Raw genomic sequence first — 18,760 nt, 5'->3', positions numbered from 1 at the left:
ACGTCCCCTACCGGATCCACCACGGCCACCACTTGTGGCTCGTCCACCTTTGCCACCCTTACGGAATCTCTCGCCTCCCAACCATGGCACTGATGTTAATGTGCGTAAGGGAGTGGCTGTAAACTATTGTCCTGGGCAATTGGGGGTCAAAGGGGTTGGGTACCAGATGGTAATTGTACCCTAGTGCTCTAGCAAGGTTGAATGTGACCCCTGGGGAAAGATGATGGGTCACGCAACGCACAGGAAGCCCAAAAAAGGGAGATGACATGCACGCAACCCCTCCTAGACTACGTGTGCGGAAAAAAAAACCTGCACTACGCTGTGGCACCCAGTAACACAAGAATGAACGTATGCGTGTCACACGCAACCTAGAATTACCTCTGAAGGGGTAGGCTACACACGGGGCAAGCACAGATGTTAGATACGTGCGTGACTCACCGTCTGCCAGGAAAAAGAGCGTGAAAAAGAAGCGCGTTTGGTTGGCAAGACCCCTGCCAAAAGAAGATTTGTACGCTGTCTGAGGAGACAGGACAACAGTAGAAGGGAACACTGTTTGAGGGAACAGGCCCAGGAAAACCAGAAAAAGAGAAAAAAGAGAAAAAGCTGTCAGAGGTAACAGGGAGTACGAACTTGAAACGCTGTGAAGTAAATCGCGTGTGAAACGACAAGAAGTACAGAATTCACCCACTCGCTCTCCACGAAAAGCACGTACAAGGAAATGGTGTTCTACACGTACCTTTTATGCAGGCCCACACGTCCAGCGTCACTTACGCGGCCTGTACGCGCTAGGGCTATTTCCACCAATTACACGCTTTGTCACTTCTGCGTGTAGGGCCATTTCCACCAAATACACGTTTTGTCACTTCCGCGTGTACGCGCTAAGGCCATTTCCACCAATTACACGCTTCACACGCGTGTAATTGTCACTTCTGCGTGTAGGGCCATTTCCACCAATTACACGCTTTGTCACTTCCGCGTGTACGCGCTAAGGCCATTTCCACCAATTACACGCTTTGACACTCGGACGTGTCTTTCATTTTTTTAACACGCAACATTTCCAACGTGTGCCCTATTCAACGTGCACGTGACTTTATAGACGCGCATACGCTGGTGGCCTTTGGGCCAAGGAATGTACAGTGTGCTGGCGCGTTTACGCGCTAAGGGCCTTTCCTCGAATTACACGCAGACGTGTTGGATTTTCACGTGCAAAATCACTCCATATCAAGCTGGCCACGCGTTCACTCACGGAAGACCACGCTCCTGCCCAGAAGGCCAAATTACTGCCCCCCAGAGCCCTGAGCATGCTCCCACCTGCCATCTGCTGCTGCCTGACTGCCTGCTGCCCACGTGCCCTGCCATTTGCTGCCTGCACATCAGCCAGGGGTGCTGTTGCTGTGACCACCCCTGCTGGAACCAAAGACCCCTGACTGCTTTTCCATCGCCCCACAGCCCAGCCCCAGGACCCAGTTGCCCACCCACTCCTGCCTCTGGGGTTGCCATGTCGGGCACTGCAACATCTGGCACCAGTGGCAACCCCCGGCCAAGGAGGCAGAGGGGCACCAGCTTCACTGCCACCGAAGTTGGTGTCCTGGTGGAGCATGTCCTGGGGCAGTATGATGCCCTCTTGGGAAGGTTGCGCGCCGACAAGGAAGGACGGATTCGGATCTGGATGGACATCGTGACTGCCATCAACGCGGAGGAGGTGGCAGTCCGCGACTACGAACGTGTCAGGAAGCGCTGGGAGGACTTCAGGTCCAGGACCCTCAAAAAGGCCCGGCGCCTCCTGAAGGCAGCAGATGCTAAGGGGCGCCGGGGCCACTTGTCGGAAGATCAGATGAGGGTCCTGGAACGCATATCCCCAGCGCTCCACATCCAGACCCGTCTGGAGTCGCGCAGTAAGTGTACATGCATACTGATTGTAAGCTGTGCGTGTGGTGGTGTGCCAGGAGTGTGCAGGTTGAACATGTATTTTTATGTGGCCAAGTAGGGGGGGTGTACAGGGCCGTGAGGGTGACACATGCGAGGGGTCTCATGTGTGACCCATGGATGGTGCTTCTGTGTGTGGGCTTGCATGGCACAGGATGTGGAGGAATGATTGTCAGGTGTGACATGGATGTCGATCAAAACACTGCGACAGTTGGCGGAGGTGTACACATGCATGCAAGTTTGGTGTTGTGTGTGCATGTGTAGTGTACTCCCTATGTTGCATGTGATTTGTGGATGACCTTTGGCTGCTCATGCTGTTGTATGTGAATGGATGGTGCTGGCTGTTGCAATATGGCTGCGGTATGGCTCATGTGTGCAAGTTGAAATGACATGTGTGTTGGGAATTGTGATGCCATGTCTGAGGTTTACCAATGCCACTCATGTATAACTGTCATGTGTGTATGAGTCCATTTTACAGTGCCCTGATGCCTGTGTTTTCTTTCTCCCTGTCTGCAGCGTCAACTGATGAAGAGGGCGGAGAAGGTGCTGTGGAGCACAGCGGCAGGGGTCGCACCACCAGCCGGAGACGCAAGGCTCGGATCCACTCCCAGGTTGTGATCTCGTCGGGGAGTGAGGAGTCCGGTGCCGCGTCCCAGGCCGCAGCTGCCGAGGGGAGGTCCAAGAGGCAGAGGTTGGAGTTGGACTCCTCGGCAGCAGAAGGGGCAGCTGGGTCCCCACAGGGCCCAACGGAGGAAGATGGCACGGAGTCATCCAGGTTGGTGGGGGGTTTGGTGGAGGAGGAGGCCGTGCAAGCGACAGTGGCGGGGTCTGGAGGTGGGGATTCCACTGGTGCTAGTGGTGCAGTGCAGGATCAGGGACAGGAGGCAGCACAGGCCGCCGCGGAGGTGCCTGTGTGCAATCCTGTCCCTGCTCCTGTCACTGCATCATCTTGCACCAGCGGGGATGCCTACCTCCAGACCCGTTCTCAGGGAGAGGATTGGCTTACAACACCTGGCCTTCCTCTCCCTGCAGATGTGGCTATCCTGCACCAGGTTGAGCCTGTCCAGGGTGGGGTGGCGTTGCGTCAACGGGCCATGCAAGCTGACCTGCAGTCTTTTCATGATGAGTCTGCACGTCTTCTTGCATGGCTCGTTGACCGCTTTGACCCACTGGGACAGCTCACCAGGGCTGGATTCCTCCGTTTCCTGGCCCTTGTTCCGACCCCCTTCTCCACAGAACCCCCTATGCCCCAGTCGTCCTCAATGCCATCTTCCCACCCATGTGTCACCTGGGTGCCCTGTGGAGCTGCCTCCGACCGTGCGGCCAGGCTGGTGGACAACAGATCCCTGCCACAGTCGGGAGTCGGACGTCCAGCAGGGGTGGCCACATCAACGACTGCACCCCAGCTGGAGGAGGATGTGCAGGCACCATCGGACAGGGCACATGGACAGCAGCAGCTGCAGCAGCAGGAGGCTGTAGGTGGGAGCCACGATAGCTCGGGGCCTACAACATTGGAGGGGCAGGCATCGGCCGGAGGGCAGGAGGACCCTGGACGGGAAGTGTCTTCCGTGTGGCAGCGGTTGGGCCACGCCATAGATGCGGAGCGGCGGCAGGCGGAGGAGGCGCGGCTCACGATGGTCAGGGCGGAGAACTCCATGCGGAGGGCCCTGAGGCGGGCCGAGTGCCTCAAGGCAATCCGCAGGGAGTTGGAGGTGAACATGTCTGCGTCCCTGCGGACCCTCGGGGCCATGGAACAGGACCGCCTCCGGGACATAGACAAGGAGTTCGATGATGCCCTGGCCCGGAACACCACTAAGTGAGCCGCTGGACTGGCCCGCCGGCATTGTATATAGTTATTTAGTGATAGGTTTCCTTTATAGTTTATTTTTATTTGGAGTCGACGGACACTGCTCCACCTTTTGTATATAGTTCCATTTTAGATAGGTTTTTTTTGTAGGTTTCATTTCTTCTCTTGGGATGATGGACCCTGAATACTTTGTACATAGTTGGACTTTGGATTTGGATATTTTTTTTACTATGAATATTTTTTCCCATGGAGCAATGGTTTTCTATTTCTTTTTTCCCTTCATTTCCTTTTCATGGACTTGAACTTTGGAAGATATTTTTTTGGATTATCATTTATTGATTTTAATTTGAAAAGGGACTGCCAGCTTAATTTTGTTATTATTTTACTTGTGTATTTTGGTTGATTTTGATTGCCATTGCTGTTGTTTTTAATACATTATTTGGATTTTTTCATTCTTCAATGTGTGGTTTCATCTCATTGTTTTCATGCATGTCATGATATGGGTTTTCAGGTTCACTTGCAACCATTGTGTGTGTGTGAGACACATGTGTTGATTTACATTGTTTCAATTGGAGTAGTATCATGGGTACATGTAATTCTTGGTTGTGTCTTTGGGCTGTGGTGGCTGGCCATGAGGCACATGCTTGAGGATTGTCAGGGCCTGTGAGCAGGGGGACATGAGTGGGGGCCTGGCAGAGGCTGCCCATGGTGGCTGGGGGGTGGGGGTGGTGGGAGACATGGGTGGGGGCCTGGTGGAGGGTGCCCCACACTGCTGGGGGGGTGGGGGTGGTGGGAGACATGAGTGGGGGCCTGGTGGAGGGTGCCCCTGCACTGCTGGGGGGTGGGGGTGGTGGGAGACATGAGTGGGGGCCTGGTGGAGGGTGTCCCTGCACTGCTGGGGGTGTGGAGGTGGTGGGAGACATGAGTGGGTGCCTGGCGGGGGCTGCCCATGGTGGCTGGGGGGTGGAGGGGGTAGACACGGGTGGGAGCCTGGTGGGGACTGCCCCTGCACTGCTGGGGGGTGGGGGTGGGTGGGAGACATGAGTGGGGGCCTGATGGGGGCTGCCCATGGTGGCTGGGGGGTGGGGGTGGTGGTAGACATGGGTGGGAGCCTGGTGGAGGGTGCCCCACACTTCTGGGGGGGTGGGGGTGGGTGGGAGACATGAGTGGGGGCCTGGCGGAGGCTGCCCCTGGGGGGTGGGGGTGGTGGGAGACATGGGTGGGGGCCTGGTGGAGGGTGCCCCTGCACTGCTGGGGGGGTGGGGTGGTGGGAGACATGAGTGGGGGCCTGGTGGAGGGTGCCCCTGCACTACTGGGGGGGGGGTGGGGGTGGTGGGAGACATGAGTGGGGGCCTGGCGGAGGGTGCCCCTGGATGCTGAGGGGTGGGGGTGGTGGGAGACACGAGTGGGGGCCTGGTGGAGGCTGCCCCACAGTGCTGGGGGGTGGGGGTGGGTGGGAGACATGAGTGGGGGCCTGGCGGAGGCTGCCCATGGTGGGTGGGGGGTGGGGGTGGTGGGAGACATGGGTGGGGGCCTGGTGGAGGGTGCCCCACACTGCTGGGGGGTGGGGGTGGTGGGGGACATGAATGGGGGCCTGGCGGAGGCTGCCCATGGGGGCTGGGGGGTGGGGGTGGTGGGAGACATGGGTGGGGGCCTGGTGGAGGCTGCCTCACAGTGCTGGGGGGTGGGCATGGTGGTAGACATGGGTGGGAGCCTGGTGGAGGGTGCCCCACACTGCTGGGGGGGTGGGGGTGGGTGGGAGACATGAGTGGGGGCCTGGCGGAGGGTGCCCCTGCACTGCTGTGGGGTGGGGGTGGGTGGGAGACATGAGTGGGGGCCTGGTGGGGGCTGCCCATGGTGGCTGGGGGTGGTGGGAGGCATGAGTGGGGGCCTGGTGGAGGCTGCCCCACAGTGCTGGGGGGTTCGGGTGGTGGTAGACATGGGTGGGAGCCTGGTGGAGGGTGCCCCACACTGCTGGGGGGGTGGGGGTGGGTGGGTGACATGAGTGGGAGCCTGGTGGGGGCTGCCCATGGTGGCTGGGGGGTGGGGGTGGTGGTAGACATGGGTGGGAGCCTGGTGGAGGGTGCCCCACACTGCTGGGGGGTGGGGGTGGGTGGGAGACATGAGTGGGGGCCTGGCGGAGGCTGCCCATGGTGGCTGGGGGTGGTGGGAGACATGGGTGGGGGCCTGGTGGAGGGTCCCCCACACTGCTGGGTGGGTGGGGGTGGTGGGAGACATGAGTGGGGGCCTGGTGGGGGCTGCCCATGGTGGCTGGGGGTTGGGGGTGGTGGGAGACATGAGTGGGGGCCTGGTGGAGGCTGCCCCACAGTGCTGGGGGGTGGGGGTGGGTGGGAGACATGTGTGGGGGCCTGGCAGAGGCTGCCCATGGTGGGTGGGGGTGGTGGGAGACATGGGTGGGGGCCTGGTGGAGGGTGCCCCACACTGCTGGGGGGGTGGGGGTGATGGGAGACATGAGTGGAGGCCTGGCGGAGGCTGCCCATGGTGGCTCGGGGGTGGGGGTGGTGGGAGACATGGGTGGGGGCCTGGTGGAGGCTGCCCCACAGTGCTGGGGGGTAGGGGTGGTGGTAGACATGGGTGGGAGCCTGGTGGAGGGTGCCCCACACTGCTGGGATGGGTGGGGGTGGATGGGAGACATGAGTGGGGGCCTGGCGGAGGGTGCCCCTGCACTGCTGGGGGTGGGGGTGGGTGGGAGACATGAGTGGGGGCCTGGTGGGGGCTGCCCATGGTGTCTGGGGGGTGGGGGTGGTGGGAGACATGAGTGGGGGCATGGTGGAGGCTGCCCCACAGTGCTGGGGGGTGGGGTGGTGGGAGACATGGGTGGGAGCCTGGTGGAGGGTGCCCCACACTGCTGGGGGGTGTGGGGGTGGGTGGGAGACATGAGTGGGGGCCTGGCGGAGGCTGCCCATGGTGGGTGGGGGGTGGGGGTGGTGGGAGACATGGGTGGGGGCCTGGTGGAGGGTGCCCCACACTGCTGGGGGGTGGGGGTGGTGGGAGACATGAGTGGGGGCCTGGCGGAGGCTGCCCATGGTGGGTGGGGGGTTGGGGTGGTGGTAGACATGGGTGGGAGCCTGGTTGGGGCTGCCCATGGTGGCTGGGGGGTGGGGGTGATAGGGGACATGAGTGGGGGCCTGGTGGAGTGTGCCCCACACTGCTGGAGGGGGTGGGGGGTGGGAGACATGAGCAGGTGTGCAGGGTAGTCCCTTGTTTTGTGGGCTGCCTGCAGGGGCCGTGGAGGGTGTACAGGAAACACCTGTGAGGACCCACACAGCCTAATCGTGTGTGTAACTTCCCGCGCACCCCTGTAATACACGTACCCAGCCAAATCACGTGTGATAATTCCCGCGCAGCCCTGTAATACACGTACCCAGCCAAATCGCGTGTGATTATTCCTGCGCACCCCTGTAATACACGTACCCAGTCAAATCGCGTGTGATAATTCCCGCGTACCCCTGTCATACACGTACCCTGGCTAATCGCATGTAATACTTCCCGCGTACCCCTGATATGAAAGTTACCCGCTTTGCGTTCCTTGTTTGGCAGCCCTGTAAACTGGTCCAGGGTTGGCGCAGCCCTTTGCGATGATTTAGCGATTTTGATGGCTTTTCCTTGCGCGAGGGCGTTCTTGGGGGCATTACTGGCGCTGCTGCAGGGTCGCTGCGATACTCTGCGCCACGGCTGGTTTGGGAGCCTGAAATCCATGAATACGCTGTGCGCGGAAATCGGTTTTGGCGCACGCGCCTGGCGCAGACAATCACACGCGGACACTCTGCGCAAGCCGCTTGCGACACTTTTCTGCGAAATTCTATGAATTACCCTGTAGGATTCGAAAGCGCAGCGGACGAGCACATCGGGAACGCGTCTCTCGCGCCGAATTTGCGCCTACGTTATGTCCATCTGGGCCCATACCTGCCTACATTTGAAAATCAAAATTCCTGAGATGTATGCCCCGCCCACAGACACACAAAACTCCGCCCATTTTCACATGTCCCCGCCCACATGTTAGAAAGGTAAACTCTGTTGTAATGTGATGTGACGTCAGAAATGTGCAGTTCCAATTGAAATATGCATATTTCATTAAATTGACTTTTCACAACCACCCAAATTGCATAGGACAAATGGCATTCGCCTTCCATAAAATTAACACGTTAAAATGTGCACATGTAAACTCCGAGAACCAATACAAAGGTTTTCCCTGAATTAAGCAGTACCGAAATTGGACATTTCACCTCAGTTGTTTTTCATCAGGTTATGTAGTGCAGTGGTGAGTTGTCCAGACTGCAAACAAGATGGCTGTGGTTCAATGGGGCAGAGTCCACCCTAACCTGGGCCAAAAGAACGAAAGCAAAAGAAACGCGCGTTCGCTTTAAAAAAGAATGAAAGGCAAGCAAAATAAACGCGCGTTATTTTGCTTCACCTGCATTCTTTTTGCCAATGTGCTGGCAGCGTTACAGTCATTGCTGCGGAAACAAAGCCACACCCAGGCCGGGAGTCCACTGCAGCGCAGTCGTGTGAGCATAACAAAAAAAAAAGAAAAAAGCAATCAGTGAAAGCTGTCCCCCATCAAAATTCCTGAGATTCCAGGGTCTTTCCCGGAGACTCGGAGAAATGGTTAAAATTCCTGAGTCTCTGGGAAAAATCTGGAGGTTAGGCAGATATGTCTGGGCCTGTCCCAGACATGGACAGCCCTTGGGTGGGATTCGCCCTCAATACCACGGTTATGGCTTCAAGAGGGTTTTGATTTTGCCCTACTGCACTGGCACCAACTGATACGCTCTTCCCGCTGGGGTTCATTGTTGTGCCCACGGTAATCTCTTATCCCGAGTCCCGCGCTGTTGATTCATTGAAATGTTTTTTTACTCAATGCTCGTTCCCTTGCTGCACATGCAGCGTCCTGTTATGATCGTGTTAGCCCACCTTGCCAGGACTCTGAGTTTGCAGACGTCTTTCTTGATTTGGCTGCTAGTCTACAGGTCAGTTTCTCCTACTTACTAATAGTTTGAGATTTTAAAATGAAGGCTAATGATCCATCAAATCTTCAGGCCGCTTGTCTGTCCTCTGGTCTGGAGGACCTGCCTCGGGCAGTAGTTGGGCCCACCCACCAGCTTGTTTGTGGATTTGATCTTTTCACTGCTGCCCTTACTAGTACCTATTCTTCTCTTCAAGCTATCTGGACTGATCTTTTTATTAACTTCATTTTCCATTAGGATCAAATCCCTCTTAGCTGTCCCCACAATTTGTGGCCTTCTGCAACGCCAATGGTGCTCGGTCGATAATATGATTATTTCGAGTCAGATCAGGGCGTGTTGTACTGCTTCTCAAGCTTTAGATTTGAACATTTGGGTACAAGCTTTCTCCATCACGGCTGATCTTGCTTCTCTCGCGGCCCCTAATCTGTGATCTCGCCCTTCTGAGCCTTGGCTTAATGCTGATTTAAGGCCATTACGCCTTTGCCGCAGACAGGCTGAGTGTAACTGGCGGGCTGCATATTGTCCAGTGGCTAAAGCTGTACTGTATCAAGCCACAGACACCTATAACAAAGCTATTGTGTAATCAAAACGCACCTACTATCCGAATAAAATTAAAATATCCCTTAATCAACCTAAGCAACTCTTCAGCTTGGTACGTTCACTCTCCATTGTCTCAGCTCCATCCGAGGGGCCCTCTCCCTCGTAAGCACTCTGAGATACACAGTCTTATTATTTCTTTGAGAAAGTTGCTACTATCCGTGTGAAAATGTGATTCTCCGGACTGATGATTGAGGATCCTGTGTTGAGGATCCTGTGGTACAGCCGCCTGTGAGAGGCTTGTCACATTCGTGGTCTGTTTTTCCTCTTTTTACTTCCGCAGATATAATTGCTGCCACTAACAGCATGAAATCTGCCTCACCATTGGATCCCATCCCCATAGCTATTGTGAAAGATATTAGGCCGGCTATTGCCTCCCCGGTCAATCAGACAGTCAACCACTCTTTTGTATCTGCCACTATTCCAACTGTCTTGAAGTATGCTCTGATAATTCTGATTCTAAAAAAGGCCCCTTTAAACCCTGCTGTCTTTTCTAATTTTCGACCCATTTCACTGCTTCCTTTTTTAATGAAGCCCCTCGAGTCTCTAGTTAATACCTTTCTTAGTACGTATCTGGAGAAGTTTCTTTTTTTTACCTTTTACCGCTTAATACCCAGAGGTTTCTAAGCATGGACCCGGGATTCAAACCTGTGCTGCTCCGTGTCGTCTTGCTTCCAAGGAAAGCACATTGCCCCTGAGCTATCCTCCCGTCTCTTTAAGTTTGGGCTTCTGCTAAGGTGTGTTACAGAAAGCGCGCTGGTTTCAATTGATGATGGCTGGTCAGGCTTTATGATCCGGCTGGTGTCGGTGCACTGATTTGGCTCGATCTGTCAGCCGCATTTGACACCATTGATCAATCGTTCTTGTTTGATCACCTGCCGGGGCAGGGTTGTCAGGCCTGGCTTTGTCCTGGTTCATTTCTTTTGTAACTGACCGGGCTCAATCGCTGTCTCTTTCTTCTTTTCGTTCAGCACTAGTTCCCCTTACATGTGAGGGTCCTCAGGGATCTGCCATCTCTCAAGTCCTGTTCAACATTTACATATAGCCTTTTGCGAAGCTCATCCATCCAATGGCTTCCTATGTTATTCCTATGTGGATGACACGCAGTTTATGGTTCGCCATGATCTTACTCAAACCGAGACTGCTTCTCGGCTGAGGTCTTGTTTGGAATCTGTGGGTATCTGCATGAGCACTAACTGTCTGAAGTTGAACAGAGATAAAACAGAGGTGTTGGTGGTGTGCCCCCCTCGGCTGCTTCCCTCTGTGCTATATCTTTTTGGTCCATGACTTGGGTCTTTTCCATCACCAGTTTCCTTGGTTAAGGATTTTGGTTTTAAAATCTCTGTCTCCTTTTCGGGTGAAGCCCAAATGAGTGTTGTTTGCCAAGCTGGCCATATCGCCTTAAGGTACTTCCGAAAGTCCTCCCCTATGCACCATCTAGGAGCCCCAGTGGTTGCTTCACTGGTCTTCGGCTCGGTAGATTATTGTAATTCTTCTTGGCGCAACCTGCTTATTTCATTAAGCATCTTCAAGTTCTGCAGAACTTGGCTGCAAGGATAGCCACACAATCTCTATATGGAGTCCATGTTTCCCCGATCCTTTGGTCACTCCATTGACTTCCGGTATTCAAGCAGATTAATTTCAAGTCTCTCTGCATAGACCATCGACTTTCTATGGGGCAGGTGCAGGATATCTCCAATCTAAGTTGCACCCCTATTTACCCTCTCGAGTTCTTTGTTCACAAGATGCATACCTCATTCAAATCCCACGCTTTAGATTCTCTCGGATCGGGGGTTGTGCATTCTCAGTGACGGCATCTAGGCTGTGGAACTATCTCCTGTGCCTGTAGTGGGCCAATGAGGATCACCCTCTTTTCAGACTCTCTTTACAAGGATATTTTTCTAGGTGAGATAGGACCTTCTGACCTGTTAGCTGTCCTGTGGGGGCTGTTTTTAGTGCCAAGAGGCCTTTTTGGTGTACGGTCACTTTAGAAATATAGTTAACATAACTGCTTCGCCCCCTAAACCCCTTCACCGCTCCATGTTCCATTCTTCAGGCTGGACATTGATGTGCAACATTTCCCATTAGAACACCTACTGCTCACTGGGCTCTGTCTCAATTAACCAATAATAGCAGTAGCGTCCCCTCCACTTCTTCAATTACAAATTGTTCTGATCCACATTGTTGATCATTGCCTGTCGTGTCCTCATGCTGGAGTTGTTTTTCTACAGCCAGGGTTCTGGTTGACAATTTTTCTGATTCCTGCCGCCTCCACCCACGGCTTATCTCTCCTATGCTTCTATCGCTGTACCAATGAAAATCTTTCGATCCCCATGCACGATAGCGAATATTCGCTTTTAACCTGGCTTCCCATATTATTGAGTTGCTGACTTTATAATCCAGGATGCTTGCAACAATTTCCCTTGAGGGTGCACCCTCCAAGAGACGTTTCACCAAAGACCTATATCCCCTCTCAATCCTAAATCATGTAGGGATTTGTTTTGGCGCGACCCAATAGCTGAGACCTTTCTCCACAAATGTCTCCATGCTATGACCCTCGATCCCCTTTGGGAAACCAAGCAGTCATACATTGTTTCGCCTAGAGCATTCCCCCGTATCTGCCACTCTTGTCTGCAGAGCCAACGTCTTGCTCAATAAGTCCTTCACTCGATGTTGGACTTTCAGCAGGGGGACTTCTGTGGTTGCGAACCTCTTCCAAGCATCATTGAGTGTTTCCGCTATTATTCATTGTTCTTGCCTTCTGAATTGCACCTCTGCAGTCGCTGATGATAGACTAGATCCCATCACTGGTTGCAAGTCCTGCATCACTCGCAGTAATGCCAAACCACTTACTTTGTTTTCCCCGATAAAATCCTGGAGTTTTTCCAGGGAGGTAGTACGCATAGGCAACTGCTTGCATGGTTGCGTGCTTAAAAACCTACCAATTTAAGATGATTGTCACTTCAGTCTTACAATCCCCATCTTGACCTGGTGCTTACAGGTTATTCAGTCAGGGACTCTTCTCAGTTTCCCAATCACTTTGTCAAGGCCTGTGGGCCAGGGCCACCAGTCAACCGTCTCTTTGCCTGGGCTTCCTCTCCTCACATTGTGTCTCCACCACCAGACAGTTCCTATAGCAGGTGGGAGAGCACCCTTGTGGAGTGTTACCCCCACCCCAAACCGCTCCAACTTCACCTCCTTCTCATAGCCTGCCACTGATATTGATTAATACTAGTGTATCCCGCGGTCTGTGGTTTTCAAATTGCACTCTTCATCTGTCGAGGGTGCCCATGGAGGCCCTCCGCAGCCCACCAAGCACTGGGACTCACCACAACCTTCATGCTTGCCTTGGTGCTCCTAAGCCAAATCCCTTTGTGCCAAAGGAAATGGTGATGTCTAGCATGCATACTCACCGTCAGGTTCCCTGGCCACTAGCCGAATCACACTACAGTGGTACTCAACACTGTTCGGTCTGTAGGGAAGGCCTGTTACATTCCACGCAGGCACCGCCAAATTCTAACTACGTCAACCCAAAAATCACTCGTTCAGCCTCACCTCTGGGTATCACTGCTCTATGTTGCTGCAATCTTATGTGCTGTGTTTCAACACAGCTCATCAGCCGGAACCAGGGTTCCGCCCAAAGCATTCTCCCATTACTGCGCCACGGTGGCCATCTTGGGTATGGCATTGGGCCAGGACCACAGCATCGGAGTGTGGAAGGTGGACTTTGACACAGCTTTTACTGCAATCTCTACATTAATATCAGCATCAGATTGTGTATAATTGCTTCCTATACTCGGAGGAATCCTTCTTTCAACACAAATCACCAGATAATTGACAGATAACTTGCAGGTTTAGCAGGAGGTATGTGTCCTACCGTCGTCTTCGTTTGTCTATTAGTCACGCCATGTTGTTGCTGTTTTTTGTAGACAAAAGTAGAACGAGAGCAGTAGTGACAGAGGCATCCCCTGAGATGGTGACCGGTCTGGTACCTGCAGAAGCATATTTTCATTGAGTGTGTCCTTCATGAATGACGCCCGCACACTGAGAGTGCACCTTAGGGGGGAGTAGAGAGGGAAGCTGACAGGCTCTGTGGATGGTGCTTGGGGTCCTGACAGACTATGTCAGGTACCGGAGGACCAGGGTGCAGGGTTCACAGGTGCCTTTGTTATGTTCTACTTATCGATATTATTAGTGTCTGTGTAGGCTGTACCAAAGGCCAGATTTAGCAGCACTATCCAATCAGTGGCCTGTATGAGAAATTAAGCATTGCCTTGGTGATGAAGAAGAGACAGACCCGTGCTTTTAATGTGAGTGTAATATTTTCCAAGAAGGAAGGTCATTTTGAGAAACAGATGGTGTGAAGTCTCGGCAAAAGAAGGAAACTATTTAACTGTAATAACTTTGCAAGGTGGTTCTATTCAAAATGTCAGGTTGCTATTTTCTAATGATCCCTTCCAGTATATATTGCAGTTGATAATAGAGAAAGTTACACTTTTCCTATTGAGCCAAGCACATTATCAAAACATAGAACAGAAGTTTGTCTTTCAAAGATGGGCTGTCTCTATTGTACCCTTTTGAAATACCCCTCTGGGAAGGGGAGAAGGGGCAAATAGTACAAATGGGTGTTCATGGCTAATTTGCAGACAATTGAAGAGTAGTGTGAGTACATAGTACACCACAGTTCGTTATGTTTGACAAATATGTCTGAAAACATTGTTGTATGTTGGAATTTCTAAGTATATATAATTCACACTGGGCTTGGCGCTCAATCATGCTCTCCTTGCTAAGACCAACGTTTTTGCAGCTATGAGCCTAACGATTGAATGTGAGGTTAAAATGGCTGAAATATCTGTCAGTCCGTTCTGGACGTAATGGTTCCTCTTCATAGAATTTAAAAGAGGGCTAAAGAGGGAAGCTGGGTTGCTCGCGTGTACTGTCCTCAAAGCGCCGACATCTTTATAGGATAGGATATATTAGTTGAAATGTGCATTGAAGTCATGTAATACTGCCTTCTATTTCCGGCAAGTGTGGCATAGACCTGATTGACGTTTCCCACTCTATTCTCTTTCAGATGTCCTGCTGTGGAATTTCCGGACTAAGTAACTTTGGGAATGGATCCCTTTTTCATGAGCTCTTCCCGACCTCTCCGTGGCCAGATGCCTGCTGTCGGAGGGCCAACGCGGTGCTGTCAGACACGGTTCTAGACAGGACTCGGTGCATGAAAAACGAACAGGACTTTGTGAATCCCCAGGTAAGCGCATGGGGTGCAGTGAGTCCACTTGCCAGGAGTGTTGCTAGGTCTGGAAAAGAACCGGGGCTATGCCAATGTCGGGACTGTCAGGACTCGGGCTACCTAGCCTTTTTGTTGTAGCCCCCCAGCTTCTATCCAGGGCTACAACCAAAAGACCCAGGGCTATAGACCACTGAGCCCCCCCCCATAGCAACGCCTCTGCCATTTGAAGTGGGCAAAACTCATAGAGATAATTTTGTAGACTGCAAATTGAAACTTGTGTGATCAAATGAACAGCGTACCGTAGAAATGTTCTGGTGGTTAGGAGCTGGCGTTCAGAAAAGAGGCGCAACCGCCTACTTTACTCCCTGAAATCAGTCTAATAGCCACAACAAAGAATAGGCACTAACAGAAAGGCATGCGTAGGATTGCTTTGTGCCCCCTGGCTGCCCTCCTCAGGGGAGGTGCCCATACCCGGGGCATGACCAGCATCTTTTACATAGACACCCCTCGCTACATGTGAAGAGGGCACACATGATAAACATGACTCTTTGCATTTAGGGAGCTTGCTAGCTACAACCAAGATTTCAAGAAAAAACTCATTTTTTTCTTTTTTAACTATATTTTTACCCACCTAAAAATACAACAATCAGGAATGAGAACTAGCCTGTTACTCCCTTACAAGTATTACACTTCTAACCTCCCAAAGTTGGGAGCAAACTACCACTAACATATAATTCTCATTTGGAGCCGTGCTGACGTGGATTTGGAGCAGGCGGTGCCCCTGATGTCATAAAACCTTCCAAGTTTTCCTCCCTCCTTTCTCCGGACATCATAAAACGTAACTTACATTCAAGGGACCCGCATCTTTAAGTAACAAGACTGCGTTTCCCATCTGTACAATGGCGTAAGTAAATAACGCGCTCCATTAGGAGTATCCACTGAAATACTGCCAAACTCGATTACCGTTACCGCCTCTTGGTCCCACAGATTTCCAAGTGGTGGTAGGGCGCTGTAAATCCACATTTATGGCTGCCAATACGACACCAAGGGGATTTCAGCTGAGTTACTACTGGAGGCTATTCCGCTGGCAGTAATACTGACAATTGTGCTGATTTTTGGTGGTAAAGTGGGATATTTACCTCCCTGGAGGTTAATCCTCCACTACCAAACCTGTAATATGGCAGTGTGGTAATGCGGCAGTAACGTGGCAGTAGCGGAATTACCGCCATGCTTCCACATTTGTTTCCACGCTGCTATACTCGTAATGACGCCCATAATCTTAAATCTACCACCAACGCAGGATCATATAGGGGTGATAATCTACTCATGGACTCCAGATAACAAAGGCTATCTAGACTGGATGCTAATTCATCCTACACTTTTGAGCTCTGGGACCCCATTGTTTCCTTATGTAAATTAGGATGTAGGTATACATCAGCTTCCAGGAAATGCACGTTCCTATGCTGGTGAAATAGTGAACTCTAGGGCAGAGTGATTACATGCCCTTTACCTCTACCTTATGATGCTTTTAGTTCTGTCATAGGACCTTACCGAGCAAAGAATATATTCCAAAGTGCACTAAAGGGGTTAAAGTATTTATGTGATATCAATGTGTAAAAGAAATCCATAAATCATGCCTCCCCCATGCATGTTGTTCAACATTTCCTCTGACCTCGAGAGCCACTCTTCTCGAGAGGACCAAGCGCTACCCTGGTTGTGAGCTGTGACACGGGTAATTACTAGTGTAGTTGGTCCGGGTCACTGGCAGCGTATCAGGAAGGTTTCATTAAGCGACACGTGTTGCCTGGGCTGTTGCCCAAATGTATGAGATTGCGATATTTTGTTTTTCTCCCTAGTTGTGTGAGATAGCCCTCCTTCGTATCCTGCATAGGAAATGTGCTGCAACTAACAAACCATACTAAACACTCACCCCATTGCCTACACCTCTCAAACTCTGAACTAAACACAGCCATAGCTCTACAGCACCACAAACTGCAACCATTTGCTCATTGGTTATAGCTTTGAGGACACAATTCATAAGAACCAGATTCATTTCCGCCTTAGACCATCCCCAATCCGTGTACAGTATGCCTGATTGCCTTGTGTGGCTGAGTACTGCCCATTTAGGGGAACCCATGAGCTCATTTCTCTACACGGTTCAGGTAACATCATTCAATTATGGGTTTGGATTGGTCTCCAAATACCTTTCCATGCTGCTGATGCAACCTCCATCCTCCCACAGGATTTCATTTTGTATTAGGTTTGTTAACCCAGTGCTCCTGTGCACTTGTGTCCACCTACCCACTCCATTCCTGCTTCCTGCTCGGCCTTGCCCCCTCCTCCCTTCCCACCCAATGCCCTCCGATTGGCATTGAAGGTCAAATGTATTGTGTGCCAAGGATCTAATGCCCATGGTGCGGCCCGGGAGGCACTTGTGCTGTCGGCAGACTTGGGGTACGTGTGCTGCTGCTGATGTGACCCCCCATCCTCCCACGGGATGTTACTTTATTATTATTTTTTAATTTAGTTTGATAATCCAGCGCTTCTGTGCGTTGTATCCCCTACCCGCTTCATTTCCTGCTTCCTGCTCACCCTTGCCCCCTCCTCTGTTCCCGCCCACCATACTCTGATTGGCATTGGAGCCCTTTTAAGACACCTACTCTGGGCAACCTCTGCACGGGCAGCGCATGGCTCAGGGCCCCAAGTGAAAGGGCAGCTCCTGAAGAAGTGCTGTGTTTGCCCGTGTTCACCTGGGAAGCCTGTCACAGTCAACCAGCAGCGACTGATAAGGTAAGTGTGGTTTGGGCAGGGAGTACAGCCATTACTGTATTCCAGTGAAGCCCCACCACTCTTATTACTTACTAGAACATAGACCACTAATATCAGTCAGCCATATCTAGCATTTAGCCCAATTGTGCTAGTCAGCATATCTTGCATTTAGCCCAGCTGTTTTAGTCAGTTATATCTCGCATTTAGACCAATTGTGTTGGTCAGTCATATCTTGCATTTGGCCCAATTGTTTGGTCAGTCATGTCTCGCATTTAGCCCAATTTTGATGGTCAGTCATTTCTCGCATTTAGCCCAATTGTGTTGGCCAGTCATATCCCTCATTTAGCCCAATTGTGTTAGTCAGCCATTTGTCGCATTTAGGCCACCTGTGCTAATCAGCCATATCGCGCATTTAGTCCAATTGTGTTGGTTACTCATATCTTGCATTTAGCCCAATTGTGTTGGTCAGTCATATCTCACATTTAGCCCACCTGTGCTAGTCAGCCATAACTCGCATTTAGTCCACCTGTGCTAATCAGCCATATCGCGCATTTAGTCCAATTGTGTTGGTCACTCATATCTTGCATTTAGCCCAATTGTGTTGGTCAGTCATATCTCACATTTAGCCCAATTGTGTTGGTCAGTCATTCTCACCCTGCTGGTGTATTGCCTAATAATCGTCCAGTGTATCCCGCTGTCCCCTCTGTACACGAGGGGTTGGAGAACCCTGCAGGAAATAACATGGAGAATTCGAAGTCTTTGACTGAGCGCCATCAAGAGGAGCCTGGATTCCTTCCGCCCTCCTTTGACCAATCTATTCTCGATCAATGGCCGGATTTCATGGCCAGCATCGCCAAAGAGTTGCTGCTTTGATCTGGGACTTTTAGTGAACTCCCTTAGTAAACTTGCGGTGGATCCAAGATCCTTGAGTAAGAACATGGCGTCACAAACCAACAAATCTTTTTGTCTACATGCCGGAACTGGGACATACAACCTGGATAAGGCCTGCCAATTTAATCCTCAAAAAGAGCTACTAGACAAGGCCTCGCAATCGGACTACGATAGCAAGGCGGCTCAGATACCACTTAGTATTTTAATAAACAAAAGTAGCCCAAATTCAAAGTCCTTCATTGTCACTCCTTCCTTGGAACCAGCCGTTGCCACTACAGAAGTGGCACAGAAATTGGGACAAGAAGTTTATAATCAATCGAATGCCCCTCTAAAGCTGGGCTCTTCCCAGAACCTGCGCATTAGAAAATGTCGGATGCCTAAGATTGAAGATACGATAACTCAGGATTTTGTTTCAGACCCAAGAAATTTGATCATCACTAATATCAGCAAGGTTAATGGGCATGAACCCAAAGAAGCCCTACGACTTAAAGTCCTAGCCTGGCTTAGACAAAGAACGGGGCCAGGGGAGGTCAGGCTATCAGATCT

General features: G+C 51.8%; 1 protein-coding gene across 1 annotated transcript in view; it reads left to right on the top strand.

Moving 5' to 3' along the window:
• The window catches only part of LOC138520122 (tetraspanin-18-like), a 473,481-nt gene that overhangs the window by 315,780 nt on the left and 138,941 nt on the right, over positions 1–18,760 (top strand). The window contains exon 6 of the mRNA XM_069632620.1: positions 14,393–14,572. Within this exon, the coding sequence (XP_069488721.1) occupies positions 14,393–14,572 (180 nt within the window). The remainder of the gene's footprint in view (positions 1–14,392; positions 14,573–18,760) is intronic.

The sequence above is a fragment of the Ambystoma mexicanum genome, chromosome 13 (genome assembly GCF_040938575.1).
Source record: "Ambystoma mexicanum isolate Mex_15411 chromosome 13, UKY_AmexF1_1, whole genome shotgun sequence".
NCBI lineage: Eukaryota > Metazoa > Chordata > Amphibia > Caudata > Ambystomatidae > Ambystoma > Ambystoma mexicanum.
This window is presented reverse-complemented; position numbering and strand designations above follow the sequence as displayed.